The sequence below is a fragment of the Hyposmocoma kahamanoa genome, unplaced genomic scaffold (assembly GCF_003589595.1).
Source record: "Hyposmocoma kahamanoa isolate Upper Pololo Valley unplaced genomic scaffold, ASM358959v1 212, whole genome shotgun sequence".
NCBI classification, from domain to species: Eukaryota; Metazoa; Arthropoda; class Insecta; order Lepidoptera; family Cosmopterigidae; genus Hyposmocoma; species Hyposmocoma kahamanoa.
In genome coordinates, this window is record NW_020653733.1 from 271,744 (window position 1) to 286,839 (window position 15,096).

Consider the following 15,096-nt stretch of genomic DNA (forward strand, 5'->3'; position numbering starts at 1 on the left):
TAAACTAATATCTCAGGGTGATAGACGCAGTGGCAGACCCTTCAGATCTTTGCGATTTAAAGTTCTGCGTGTCGCTTTCTACCAGGCGCATGACATGTTCGCCCCGTCACTTGGTATTATACAAAACAACAGGTTTTGGCGTTCTCAAATAGTTATAACTAGGCAAATACACATAACTAATTAGGTACCTAGGACCTCTCTCTCAGTGTGTGAGTAGTTTTCACTTTTATGTTAATAAGTGATTAGAACACCCGTGGACCGTTGATTCAACAAATCACCGTTTAGCAGATGAAATAAAATTGCCGAGTCGTCGCGTTGCCGTCGCGCTGCCGTAATCTTCCCGCCGCAGTTCCGAAGTCGTATCGAGAGAGGAATACATTAATTTCAGTACTTTGTTTGGAAAATAATTTCCATTATTCTGTACCTGGCTACAAATTCTTCAACGACATCTTCAATAACAACGAGTTTACTTACGTACTGGTTTGTACTGGTAATCGTATAATCATGCGTCGTTTGTTTTTTTCGATTGTACTTTTTGGCACCTTTAAAATGTTTACTTGGTTCATATTTAATAAATAATAGTCTGCTATATTACTCGGTAGCACTACTAAATTGACTAGTATTCTTTTAGTTTTTGGTACTTACGTGTAAACAAAAGAGGTTGAGCTCAAAATAATACCAAATTCAGCTTCGGAATGAACTTTTATTGGACAAATGTCAACTTCAGCGAAGCCAACCTTACTCGACTAGTAAAATACATTAACACGTCATTAGCCTATCTACCTGCGCGTCACGTCACGTTGCATCACGTTACGTAACACTGCATCACATTAAATCTAGCCGCGTCATGCAATGTCACAGCGTGAAGTCACACAAAGTCACGCAGCACGATACAAAGTCACGCCACGTCGCAATTCATTTGTTACAGTAGTTACATCGTCCCAAACACTACGCTACACTAGAATTAGTAATGGTAAATAAACTTACTCTGTAGTTAACTCTAGAAGGTGACAGTAAGAGCTATATTTGTTCGTAATCAACGGAGTACAAGCGTTAAACAGTATAAAATGTATAATAATTGATATATCTGATATTATATTAAATATTTAATTAAGAGAGACGAAATTAGGAACTCTAAACGCCCAATGATAATTCTGTTCACTGGTTGGGAGTGCAGAGAATTATCGCGAAGTACAAAAATAATTGATTCCATAGATTGTGGTAGGCGCGATCGAGTCCGCGGGGCGCCACGAACTTCTGTGTCGCATGGCGCACAGTGGAGTCGGCATCGAACAACTATGTGTCTATAAATATAATGTCGAGTGAACAGTGAATGAAGCGGACAACAGCGCAGCGGACGTGGCGGGCCCCCAACGTTAGTTTCGTTTGCACAAGTTGCCAGTCGCCTAGGCCTCGTCGCGCGCGCCGCCGCCCGCGCCCGCGCCTGCGCCCGCGCCGCCCTCTGCGAACATAAACAAAATTACATTAACTTTACGAACAGAAAGACTCATAATAAACTCATTTCAAAGTTAAATGTCCATATTTAACTTGAAAAAGGCGAGTATAAATTTTTTTATGGGGCAGAAACCGTTCGCCCATTCCGAACGCATCTACAATAATGGCGCTCTAAGACCGTCACGAATTATTAATTTCTAACATGCACTTTCTATCATGTACGCTATCGAATATGTTATTATACATCTATTTAATCCCATTGAGCAAGTAAACGAGATTATTTAAATTCGTGATTTTCAATCAAAATCCGCCACCGTAATCGCATCGATCGCGGCGCCAGCGAATGCATGCCTGTATTCGCAGATCTGTTTGATGTCCGCAAATTGCATCATGACCCTTACATATATAAACATGAACCAGTAACATTCAAGGTCATAATACGATGTTTGTATCATTAGTACTTTTTGTCTACATTACACTTAAAGGAAATTGTACGTTAACTCCTAATAGTTTTAACTTTAAAAAATTGGCACAAATTTTTGCAGCTACGTGCATTAGTTATTCTATGGATTTTACATGACAAGTTACGAAGCTTTTGTGTCAAGTTCAAGAAGAACAGAACAAAACCTGCTACTACGAATCCCGTATTAGCAGGTTTCGGGCAATTGATAACAATTCTGGCTTTGCGGCCGAACAAGAAGCTGTTTGCAAAATCGTTTTACTTGCAAAAATGATTTTATTTACAATTCACGCACTTGTATTGCCGATTGCTTTTGAATCCTTTAAAAAAAATGGCGCCTGATGTTATGCGTTGATATGACCGACAGAAGTACGCATTTCTCCAAGAAGTTTTCGGGAAACCCAGTCATTTGTAGTACACATTTAGAAAAAGGAAGCAAAGCGCTTCATGCGAATGGGTGGAATACCGACGACGTAAGTATTATGAACTTTCTACACTGAAGAAGAAACGGCGAGAGTAGAAGTAAATTTTAGACCGGTTAATAATACTTTTACACACGCGCGCGGCTTCAAGCAGCGCTGCAAACGCGATGTAAGCGCGCGACTGCATCGATGCAAACGCGTGATTGCATCGCTGCATTTGGGATTTATAGGCAATTACAACGATGCAATCGCTAACAAATCGCAAGTGTAACCACTCTTAAAGTTCCTACGTACCGAAAACCGACTAGCAAATCGAATACCGAAAAAGAAGTGGTCCACAAAATGTATTGAAGTAAGTCGGTTTTCGTTAAAGGGTTTATTAACTTAATGTTTCGCCTTATACCTATTTACTTAAGCGCTTGAATTACAAGTTTTATTTTCTTCAGCGAATCTAAAACGTTCATCGCAAAAGTTTCTAAGGTACTCCGAGTCGGCATTTAAGCCCGGCGAAGCCGAAAGGCGTCGCGGCCTGTTAGAGATAGAGGCGCGACACAGCGTTTGATGCACGTCCAATTTATTCTATTTGCTTTTGGATCTATTTCACAATTCGAGCTCCACGAAAGTGCTATTTAATCGTCTGAGACGCGGAAAAAGTTTGCTTTAGAGCTTCAATTTGCCTGAGTACTGTTTTGTATAAAACGACCTTAACTGGACTGGTTCGTTGCGAGTCGCGATTGACCTCGCGAGCCGCCGCACAGTGGGCCCCAATTGATAATTCTTGGACATAAGAATAACTTGTGGAGTATCGAGCAATTTTTTTTTTATTTGATAGATAATAACATTCCTAACAACTTTTATTCATGCATAATTTCTTGAAAAGTTGATAGTTTCAAAGAAAAAAAAAATTTTTTTTGTATAGAGAAATACATTTTTTCTGAGTGTTCGATCTTTGTATTAATAATTATAACAAACTAGTGGAGTAATTTCACAAAAAATAATTGAATATCAATTCAATAAAAATTTAATTAGTAGAGAAATATACATTTTATTTTTTATCTCAAAATATACGAAAATGTACTTACAGTATTTACTTACAGTAGTAGAAAAAATAATCCGTCTGCATGTACTAGCGGCTTAGTAAGTAAAGGTGCGGCAAAATTGCTAACTCTTTTATGTACTTTTTTAACAAAATACATCATGAGCTACGACTAAAGAAAAATTAATTTTAGTGTAATTTAGAGAGTGTTATAACAATAACATGAAACTTAAGTAGGAATTACTATATTGTTTTAAAAAATAAATAAGAAATCTAAAATTTTGACATCTTTTTGCTCGTAAAGTCGCAAGTACCTGCAGATGGATTATTTTTTTCTTGATAGAAAATGATTGGACCTATACTGTAAATAAACCACACACATTACGTTTTTCTACATTAAGAGATAAAAAAACAAAATGTTTATTTCTCCAAACAAAATTAAAATGAAATGTACAATTCTACATACAACAAAATATACATATTTTTTCCGAAACTATAAACTTTTAAGAAATTATACAAGAATAAAAGTTGTTAGAAATCTTATTATCTATCATATAAAAAAATTTGCTCGATACTCCACAAGTTATTCCTATATCCAAGAATTATCAATTTGGGCCCACTGTGCGCCGCGTCGTTGAGAACGCGACATTGAGTGACTTTTGCGTCTCGCGGCATAGTGAAAGTTGCCAAAACAAAAGAGTACTGAAAAAATCATCAACTATTACACGAAAAACCCTGCACTTCGCAATTACTACAAATCCTATTCAAAAATATTAAATCAAAGTATATTATTAAAAAGTAAAAAAAATTCAAATATACATGAAACGAACAAATCCGAAAGTAAAATAAAAACTATGTGGAAAATAATAAAACAACGTACTAATAAAAATATAAACAAAAATAAACACAATTTCACGCTAAAAATTCAAAATGTACTGATATCAAATCCGAAACAGTATTAATAAATATTTTGCATCAGTGTGCAACGCGCCCGCGACGAACCCTAGTGGCATCGAAGCCGAAACCTCTGGCAGAGCGGACAAGCTATGCGCGCGCGGCCGCCGGGTGTTGCGTCCAACAGTGAACGCTATGTACTTGAGCCCGGTCGAACCAAGTGGAATAAACGTAATTATACGTAATCTAAAAAGTAAATACAGCTACGGAATAGACGAGATACCACCCGCGCTTATAAAGGCATGTGCAGACGAATTGACGTTACCACTTTATACACTTGTCAATCAGTCATTTACCGAGGGCGTGTTTCCGGATCTTCTTAAACACTCACTAATAAAATCTATCCACAAAAAAAGGAAGCAAGTGTGATCCGAGTAATTACAAGCCGATCGCATTATTACCCGCGGCATCAAAAGTATTTGAGAAGGCAATGTGTAACCGCCTATGCTCATTCTGTGAAAAGTTCAATATATTTGATGAATCACAAAATGGTTTTCGGAAAAATCGTTCAACTACACTCGCGGCTTACAAATTTTTGCAGAAGATTCTGGATACACTTAATGAAAAAAGTACGCTATCGGTATCTTGTTGGACATGTCAAAAGCATATCATAAAGTTCAATATGATACCTTACTAGATAAGCTTTACGGAATGGATATACGAGGTGGAGGACACTCATAAATGGTTCGCATCATACCTAATAAACAGAATCCAATATGTAGAAATCGAACACTATAACTATGAAACAGGTGAAATAACCCAAGTCAGATCAGAGCCACAAAACATGACTAATTCGATACCACAGGGAAGCGTCATTGGGTGCATATTGTTCCTGGCTTATATAAATGACTTCCCAAAAGTAATAACTGACTCATGTGTCCCTTTCGCTGACGATGTCTCAATATTGAAACCTTGTAAAAGTAATGACCATTTAAATCAAATTCTTCATAATACACTAAATACAATCTTAACATGGATGAGATTAATCACAATATAGAATTTATACCCTATCCAAAACCATCATTAAATATTAATTTTTCATATAACCAAACAAAAATAGAAACCGTCAATACATTTCATTTACTCGGAATAGATATTGATACAAATATAAATTTGGAAACAACATGTAAAAAAAAATTATCTAGCTTTATTTACGCCTTAAAATAAATAAAGCAGTCAACTAATTTACAAACTGCCCTGAATGCTTACTACGCGTAAATAAAAAAATAGTACAACTGTAAACGACCTCTTTATTAAACAAAAAAACTGCGTTAGAATACTAGCAAATATTCTGAGAACAGAGAGCTGTGAACCATTCTTTAGAAAATACAAAATCTTAACTCTAACATCAATTTACATTTTGGAAATTTGCAAATTCATAAATAAGTACCCACAATTTGACACTAAATTGAAAGATGAACCCCGACGCCATACAACAAGACACGGAAATAATCTCGTAGTACCGGTATCAAAATTGGAATTGCATAAATCGAACCCATATATATGTCAATAACAATATACAACAAACTGAAAAAAAGAAAATAAAACCAATGTATTCATTAATAACTTAAAAAACATTCTTACTAATAAAAAGTACTATACATTGCAACAATATCTAGACGATAAATCTCTGTAGCGTCGATCCAAATAATTTTTATCATCTAATTAAAATTGTTGTAACATATAAATGTACAATTATTAATGTGTATATATGTATAATAATAAATTTGAAATTTTAAAATTGATAAGAGACTAATTGATATTATAAAATTCTAAATAACTTGACGATAAACTACTTTAAAAGTAGAACTAAAATGAGCTTGCTACTGTTGACGATTAGTAATAATTTTTATTTTGTTTAACTATTTATCTTTTATAAATTGTAACTACTTATAACTACTTATCTTTTATTTGTTAAATTTATAAAATCTTTATCTTATTTTTTAAAGCTTTTTTATAAAAAATGCACTATTATGCCTAAAATACAGGTACACATGTACTTAGTTTAGGCATCGCAATTGCACTATTAGGCACTAAGATTAAAATGTTTAATTTTACCATGATTATCTTATATAATTTAGATTTTTTTGTTTTGTTTATTACTGTTTATTTAAATATTTTATCTTCATTACATTGTATTCATTATAATTGTATTAGATTAAGTCATATTGAAATAAATTTATCTTATCTTATCTTATCTAAATTGTTTATTTTATCGAATATCAAATTAAGAAATAACGTAAAAATTGTAATACAAATTTAGATTTATTTAGAATTTAGGATTGAAATTGCTATGCCCTTACAGGGTTCATGTTTGATCTGTACTAGCTAACTTAAGACTTATGTAACAACATAAATGCAATAAATAATTTGAATTTGAATTTGAATCTGTATTTTGACGGTGGTGTCTGTTGCGGTTTATTCGGCCAACGTCCTCTTGGGCGTCTCGGGTGTAAAGTAGGGTTGGCACAACCAACGTTTGCGAGTGAAATAATATTTTTTACTATCATGTACCGGGAAAGGTGGCAGATGTGAATTGGTACAAATCCGGGAATTTATTGCTCCCCTAACAAACAATAAAACGGCCTCGTGAACTTTGTGAATGGCGATATAATTATTATGATTCGTGGTTTTTACAGGATTGTATCAAATCGAGCAAACAATTTGCAATCACTGACATGACAATATATGTAATAAAAAACTGTCAAACATTTACGGCAAGTGTGACACACTCCTAGGCGACTCTCGTCCAAAGAGACTGCCACAGCCAGCCGGTGATAATAGGCGGCGTCTAAAGCTGCCACAAAAGTATAATAACCGGGAAACAAATAATTTATAATTTTTTATAACCGAGAAGCTTAAAACTATATAATGATATTGCTGGCGACTAGCTTTCCAAATTGAAATTAATTTGCTGACATTGGTTGTGATGTGTATATAAATTGACCACCCTTGAAAAAACACTTTTATTGCCTAGAGAGAGAATACGAGTACGGTGGTGTGGAGGAGTATGCTATGCTTCGTCGAGGCGGGAATCGCAATTAATGAAGTAAATATACCGCAATGCAGTACTGCCGTGGCCGGGATTGGAGGATAAGAAGGACCAGATTAATGCGAAGCACGGGAAACCTGTGATCTCAAGTCCCATTATTGGCGACGCATTCGCGATGTTAAGGAGACCGCCTTATGAAACACCAACGGGTATACCGTCTTTGAGTCTGCCTTCTGGCGTCGCTCTTGCTCGTGTATATCTAAGATGTGCACTTTGAGAACATTTAACTTAAAAGTAATTTATATTTACAGTGGTTTTACAAATCATAAACATTGAACATAATATAACAGTCGAAACAAACACAAAACATTGAAATAAATCTAACAAAGATCTAGGGAAGAATCTACAATAGATTAGTAGAAGAACAAGCGAGAAGAACACATCTTGCTACAAATAGAATAAAGAAGTGTTCTAGAAGATACTACATAGGCAGTATACAGATTTACTACACTACATCTAGAAGTCAATTTTTGTCTAAAAGTATACAGTAAGCAGAAAAGGAAGATCTATTGAAGAAAATCAGAACGGAGAATTGAATTAGTTTGTTGTGCACGACGAAAGATGTTTTGGTGCGAGAGAAAAGTCTGACTTTCGTCCAAATACAAACACGGAGTTACGGTGCATTGAAGCGACACGCGGTGCGTTCCCAGCGTAGTCCTCTAAGAGGCACGACGTCAACTACGCTTTTGTAGATTACTTGAAGTTTGGAGACGAAACGTGCTCTGATTTCGCAGGGTTCAATATTTCGCACCATCAATAATAAATTGACGAAATTAGAAACAAACATTTTCGAGATAGTGATAAAACAGATTTAAATAACGTACGAAATAAAACTAATATATACATTTTCCGTATCAAATAGAATTCTTTCCCAAAAATGTTACTTCCTCGAATTTAGTCACTTTGTTATTGTGGGTGCGACTTTATTGCTTAAGGTCTTTTACCAATTTTTTTTTAAAGAACTTGCATTGTAGGCAGTCGGTACTTCAGGAATCTTAACAAACATGCTTTGTCTCCTACCCTTCATGTCTACAAGAGCATCTCGTGCACAGTGCATTACACCATTCCACATGTCGTCGGTTACCGTTTTCCGGTGCGTCGGGCGCGGCAATCGCGTCGAAAGTGAAGGGCGCGGATCTCTTGCCCCACATGCCTCTTAAATTGGTCCAGCCCGGCTCGCGCTTCCAGTAATACGCTCCTGTCGTGTTACATATTCTTTACAATCCAAATCTTTTTCGTATTTGCGGGCTGTGCAAGGTTGAAACTTAGAAGAAGCAGAACGAATGTGGCTGAGTAAGATTGTAGAGAACCTGTTCTAACAGTGAGATCCATTACTTTCTAAAGGAAACAATTAAATAGTGTAGAATATTGTGTTTTTGTAATATGTCTCTAAGAGGAGAGAAATTACGACTTTGCGAATACAAACCACCAAAGAAAAGTAAGAAAACAACAGTTATCGCTTCCAATAACCTTAACATTTGAAACGGTTTTTTTCATCGTCGGCGTTGACTTTTCATAAGTGAAACTTGTACAGACATATTTTTCACAGCCTGATCGAGTTTTACCCGTGGCGATGCCGAGACGCAAACGGGGAGGTGCGAAGGGCGAGGTGCGAATTTGCTGTGAGAGGACGACAAGTTAATTTAAAGCGGAGTTGAACCGTTTCGCGAATTAGGTGTAATCTGTTGACCGCTGATGCCGCCGTCACCTTCAATTTGTCTCCATCTACCCGACGCTAAATTGGAAATGGTTTCAGTGCATTTTATTTATTTCTTACCACAGAATTCAGATTCGTGTACGCGTATATTTTCGATTAAATGCAATCAATATTTTATAATCGGTTTGTATTGCCAATTAACTAGTAAAGTTTAATTAACTGTTTTCATTTGTGAAAATACCAAACCATGTTACATAAATAGGTTAAATTTTGAAACGACTTGTTCAACTCTTTAACATTTACCAAAATGTTTTCGCCGTGAGATTTCCCACTAGTCTCAAGATATGAACTATGTCTTATTTATCCATTGTGTAATATAAAAACATACGAAATATATTTCATGATATTTATTCTATTGCATCGTAAACGCGAAATGTCAGATGCTACAGAAAGTTCTGTGATGATTTTTAGCCGACTTCAAAAAAAGGAGGAGGTTCTCAATTCGATTGTGTTTTGAAAATCATTTACCTCTAATTAAATTAAAATTAAACCATGTTTATAAATAGCGCCAAAAAATTTTATTTCATTAGCATTTATTTTAATGGTTGGTTTTGCTATTCTCCAATTCAAGGCGTTTTTCTCTCAATGTACTTTGAGTAGCGAGAACCGATTTTTATTATTTCCTGTGTCAAGTTCTGTATAGTGGCGAAGTAGGGGATATTTCAGTAAAACTTGGCAAGACGTAATTCCACGTACTTTTGAGGTCGGTTTTTTTATCTATTCAATAGTTGTTTTTATTCATATTACATAAGTATGACATGTACGAGTACCTACCTACCTAAGTAGGTACCTACTACCTACCTAAGTGTTACGCTAATTGTTTACTTTCTAACTACTCGCTACATAGGTACCAATAGAACCACCTGTTGTACCCGCCCCGTTGTTTGCTTTTCAATTAGTCCTTATGTGCGTGCATTTTCATCGTATTGCGTGTTTCCGCTGAGCTGCCTCAGTTTTAGCGTAACAAATTTGTTTTCGGTTTTCACAGAATGTTATGATAGCTGTTTTCGCCGTCATGCATATGCATCGCGCATTTTCAACTTTTTGTGTAACTTTCTCTCTATGTAAATAATTTCGAAATCTGCCAGGAAGTAACAAACGTTAACACAAAGTGTTAAGGTGCAAAGTCGAGAGTGCAAAAAGTTCGGCGTAATTTAAATTTTTGCAAATGCATGGGCAAAGTTAGGCCGCGCCCAAACGAACAATTCGTTTCCATTTTTACATTTTGTCTTACGAACTACTTACCTTACGTCTGTGTTTTACGTATTCAGCGTTTGGTTCTTCTTTAAACATTTCGATTTTAAATTCAATTTATTTAGGCTTATGTCGCTCGTGAGATCGGTTTCTATAGATCCTTCAAAAGCAGGTGTATGGTCGAAAACACATGCCAGTAGGTGCTTCAGCCTGATTATTTTAAGTAGCAGATAACCCATTTAAAACGGGATTCGTAAAAGCCTGTCTGTGAAAAGATGAAGTAATCTCCGGGATGTGAGACCAATTTATATCCCACGGACTATCTTTTCGTTTTCAATTCATCCAAACCGTTTTTATGATTCAGGATGAGAAGCACAAAGAAACCCATTTAGCGCACGAGGTGGGCGCAGAGTTCTCTTACAATCAAGCACGAGAGGGGTACTGACGCGGTATGAGCAATAAATGAATGAATAGTATCGTGACGATTGAAGGGTTACATTCTGCAAAACTGGAATAAAAAATACTATACTCAACATGTACAGCGCAAAATATGAATGTCACGTGTTTAGTGTGCCTAGAGCTCGAAGTTCAGGTCTTCGCTATGAGTGCCGCACTCGCGTGTAATCGACTTGCCGGGTTTCCTTCGGCGAAAGTTTCATATGACCGTATGGACCGGGCGGAGTTTGGAACTTGTGTTTCCGAGTTTCATTGCAAACAAATCTCTTCCGATTTTCAATATGTAACATTATGTAATGCATTACCTAAAATGTAGCCATGTTATGTGTTTCATTTTACGTATTTATATTATTATTCTTTGGTTATATAGCACTTTACTAGTTAATTTTAAATGAAAAATATTATAAATTAAAGTCTTCTCCGTGAGTCAACGGCCTTTATTTATCGATAGCTTTGTGTTCCTTCTGGAAGGAGATAATTATGAAATCGGTACCGAGGCTGCTTTACCCAATAATGGTCAAAGATAACAGGACAAGTAATAAGTGTTGTCGACTTAACGTGTAACATGCACCCCTACATACCCACAAGTACCTATATACCTCACGTAGTTCATACATGTAATAATATAAAATGATATGGAATTAATTAGAACATTGACACGCTACCTTTACACGGTTGATAGACACCATCTCAAGAACCTCAAGGGCTTTTGGAAAACAGTTCAAAATTTAAAATACTTTTAAAATAATTTCGAATTTATGCGTTGAACTCAGAGCATAATCAAATTACGGGGCCAATAAAGCCTCTCCTTTGCACGCGGACACTTTACTCCATTTATAGGACAAATATTAACTCTTTGAAATATCAGATCGCGCAAAGTAAATGAATACAACGAGAAATATGTTCGATAAGAAGTACGTATTACCACTGTTAAACTGCGCCTGTTTGACGGGACGCTTGCCCCAAGCGCCGTGCAGCGCCTGCCACGCCTTCTTCTCGGGAACTTGGATCGTCTCGCCGTCCTGCCAACGACAACACTGTCATTCACATCATCTGTGTTTAGAAGATGCAGCGTAGCTAGGTAAACCCTTACGTACTTGTCGTATATTGCGTAAGGGTGAGCAACTTTCGCCTGATGTTAAAATTCTGGTTTGTATTATTTTACTATTAAATTCAAGAACTTGTTAACTCGCCTTTCTAAGCTAGATTTTATTTCAATAGCGTCATTGTACAAATTGTTAGGCTCGAGGTAGCAGACGCACTCACCTGTGTGGGCAGGAGTTGTTCGATGACCGCTTCGTAGTCCTCGTAATCAGGTTCGGGTCCGGATCGTTTGCCCCACGCCGCGTGCAGGTTCGCCCATTTCTCCTGTATGTACATTATTAGTTAATATTGACTAACTTGACTATGTTATTATTTTTATCCGATTATTTCTTGGTGCATTTGACACTTGCTCAAACAAGATTCTTTTTGAGCTTAGAGCTTGCTTTTCTCATTTCAGTTGTTTTTTTTTGGTTCATAAATACTTACGGGTCCCCTCTTGCCCCACGCCGAGCTCATGTCTTGCCAACCCCTCTTACCCCACGCTGAGCTCATGTCTTGCCAGCCACGTTTGCCCCAAGCCGGGTTCAGGTCTTGCCAGGCGCGCTTGCCCCAAGCGGTGTTTAGATCTTTCCAGGCTCGTTTGCCCCACGCAGAGTTAAGGTCTTGCCAACCACGTTTGCCCCAAGCGGAGCTCATGTCTTGCCAGCCTCTTTTACCCCAGGCAGAATTGAGATCTTGCCAACCGCGCTTGCCCCAAGCAGTATTGAGATCTTGCCAAGCACGCTTGCCCCACGCAGAGTTTAGGTCTTGCCAGCCCCGCTTGCCCCACCCGCCGTGTAAACTTGTCCACGCGCGCTTGTCTTCTTCCGTAAGTTCTAATTCGTTGTCATTCTGTGGAAATAAAGTTAGGTTGAGCGAAAAGACAGTTTGTGACAAAGGCGTCATACAACTAATATCGGTGGCCGTCACACGTGTACCAGTCATATTATAGTACAATATTGAAGTGCATCAAGGATTAAGAAGCATTAGACTAGAGCGGATGTCTTTTAATTCAATTACTTTTTTGCGTGCGGCAAACAGCCGCACTGAGCGCCTGCACTTGTGACAGACATGCATCGATCAAATGACGAACCGCGTGCGTCATCCGTACCCACTGTATTATTCATTGTGGACTTCCTATAACCGCCATTCTATTCTTACAATGACGTAACGCAACCATTTTAAAAGAAACCAAACGGTTTATAGGTTTCTTTGACATTAGGCAGTTGAGGGAAAATAGAATGAAAGGGAAACTTAGGGAAAAATAACAGATGTGGTCTCGGTTGACAGCGAAGTATTGGCGCAGACGCGGCGGAGCGTGAAGGAGCTTAATCGAAAGACTGATTGTTGTAAATTACCCGTGAAAATAATACAAGGAATATCATGACGATTTTCAATGCTTATATTTATTCATGAGTATACAAAATAACTGTCTACGTTGGACACCTAATTACAATAATTCTTGGTTGCCAGGTGTTTCGTTGTAGGCCAAGGAGCTTCTTAAGAAACATAGTAAGTAATGAATTATTTCCCGTTTAAACAAAATTTCCTTTTCTAATACTTGCGCAAGAAACAAGACAATGCAACTGAAAGAAGGCTATTATTACAAGCGAACACGAGTCTAGTAGCAAAAGTTTAAACGCCGTGCATTGGCTTGTGACGGCATTCAGTTTTTGTAGCCTCTATTGTTCTTGATTCTCGCTAATTCCCGGATCGTTACTAAGACCCTTGCGGTGAGAAGTTGCCTCTGTTTTTGCCGTCGGCACCAGTGGCGTCACGGGTGTGCGGGGCCGCGCCGGAGAGTGGAGCTTTTTGTAACTTTGCAACTTCGTTTCTTATTTGTTCTTCGCCGACAGCACACTCGTCTACTAAGGGTCGTATCGTCATCGTAGTTATGAAAATTAAATCATGTGTAAGTAAGTATGCAGCAACATGGATAAGAAACACGACGAGTTGCACTTTTGAATTCCTAAATACATCATCAAGTTACTATATAGTCTGGACTCTGGATCAATTTTTTTTATAATATCAAGTGACGGGAAGAATAGGTCGTGTGCCTGGTGGTAAGCTACACGCCTGCCCATAACAGTTGCAGTGCCATTCAGAGCTTTAAATCGCAAAGATCTAAGGGGCACTGCCACTGCCGGAACCCAGTGTCAGTTCTTACATGCATGCTTGCTGTAAAACTTTCAAAATTGTAAAATACTTTTGACACAAATCCCTAAGATAAATTACTATTGAAATAATAACGCTCTCGCACTCACGCACACGTATACACACAATAACACACAATGTCGAACTCCATGAACTTGTTTACTTGTACCTACATATTGTTTGTCTTTTCCTTTTTTTTTAAACATTAACTATTATTATGCCAATAACTATAATTGTAATCCTATGTGCATTCGTTGTTTTGGATATTGTTACGAGCTAGTTTACAAGAAATAGATAAAAGATGAAAGCCCTCGTAGCAATGACTCCCGCTCAATACCATAAGGGAGTAGGCAGAGGCTGAAAAACTGCGGCGCTGCACGATACCATCGCCGTTTCAGCATAAGCTGAGCCTATGCGTTTTGTCCCAATATACTTTTAGTGTTTTGACTTTCTTTTCTTTGCATGTAGGAATTCTTTTAAAAAATGTTATTCTGAGACAATAAATGACTTATTTATTTATTTATTATTCCCTAGATGAATTATTTCACAAGCTGCTCTACTGCTCCTAATAGAAAACCAATATCGTGCGCGTGTGCGTAGGTTTATGTCAAGTTAATTCAACTAGAAGAATCTAGCGGCACTAGCATGCATATACCTGCGCGGACGGCGGCTCGTGCGCGGCGTCCGGCGGAGCGGCGACAGCCAGAGTCGTCAGCGCCGACACCCAGAGCGCGGCCACGCAGCAACGCATCTGCAACAACACAACACACAACCACTGGTTACAACACTTGTATTACAAATCATTGTCGTAGGGGAATATCATCATCTGTCTGACTGTTCCTCTGCTGGGTACTCTTCTCTCAGGAGAGGGTTTAGGCCATTATCCATCACACTGGCCGAGCCTGTTCGGGTTGGGGACTTCACGCGTTTTACCATTGTTGTGAACCTGCTTAAATGTAAATCGTCGACTAAACTTGAAAACCTCGTAGCTCCGTTTCTGGCCGAAATGCCTTTTTTACTTTTCAAGCGAATCGAATATCGAGCTATTATAATTAATAAAGCTTCAATTATAATTTGTATACCTTTTAGGTATAAAATAAAGTTATAATCATA

At 37.6% G+C, this 15,096-nt stretch overlaps 1 protein-coding gene across 4 annotated transcripts in view; it reads right to left on the reverse strand.

Annotated features, from left to right (window-relative positions):
• Positions 1 to 704: 704 nt before the first annotated feature.
• The window catches only part of LOC113227642 (prothoracicostatic peptides-like), a 93,873-nt gene continuing 79,481 nt past the window's right edge, over positions 705 to 15,096 (reverse strand). Inside the window, exons 2-7 of one of the 4 annotated variants that reach the window (XM_026460604.1) lie at positions 14,639 to 14,734; positions 12,277 to 12,681; positions 12,013 to 12,114; positions 11,675 to 11,768; positions 8,464 to 8,577; positions 706 to 1,462 (exon numbers count right to left, since the gene is read on the reverse strand). In XM_026460604.1, coding sequence (XP_026316389.1) covers positions 1,407 to 1,462; positions 8,464 to 8,577; positions 11,675 to 11,768; positions 12,013 to 12,114; positions 12,277 to 12,681; positions 14,639 to 14,734 — 867 coding nt within the window. In that variant the 3' untranslated portion in view covers positions 706 to 1,406. Of the gene's footprint in view, positions 1,463 to 8,463; positions 8,578 to 11,671; positions 11,769 to 12,012; positions 12,115 to 12,276; positions 12,682 to 14,638; positions 14,735 to 15,096 lie in introns of all 4 variants that reach the window. The other 3 variants (XM_026460603.1, XM_026460606.1, XM_026460605.1) reach the window with 3 other exon arrangements.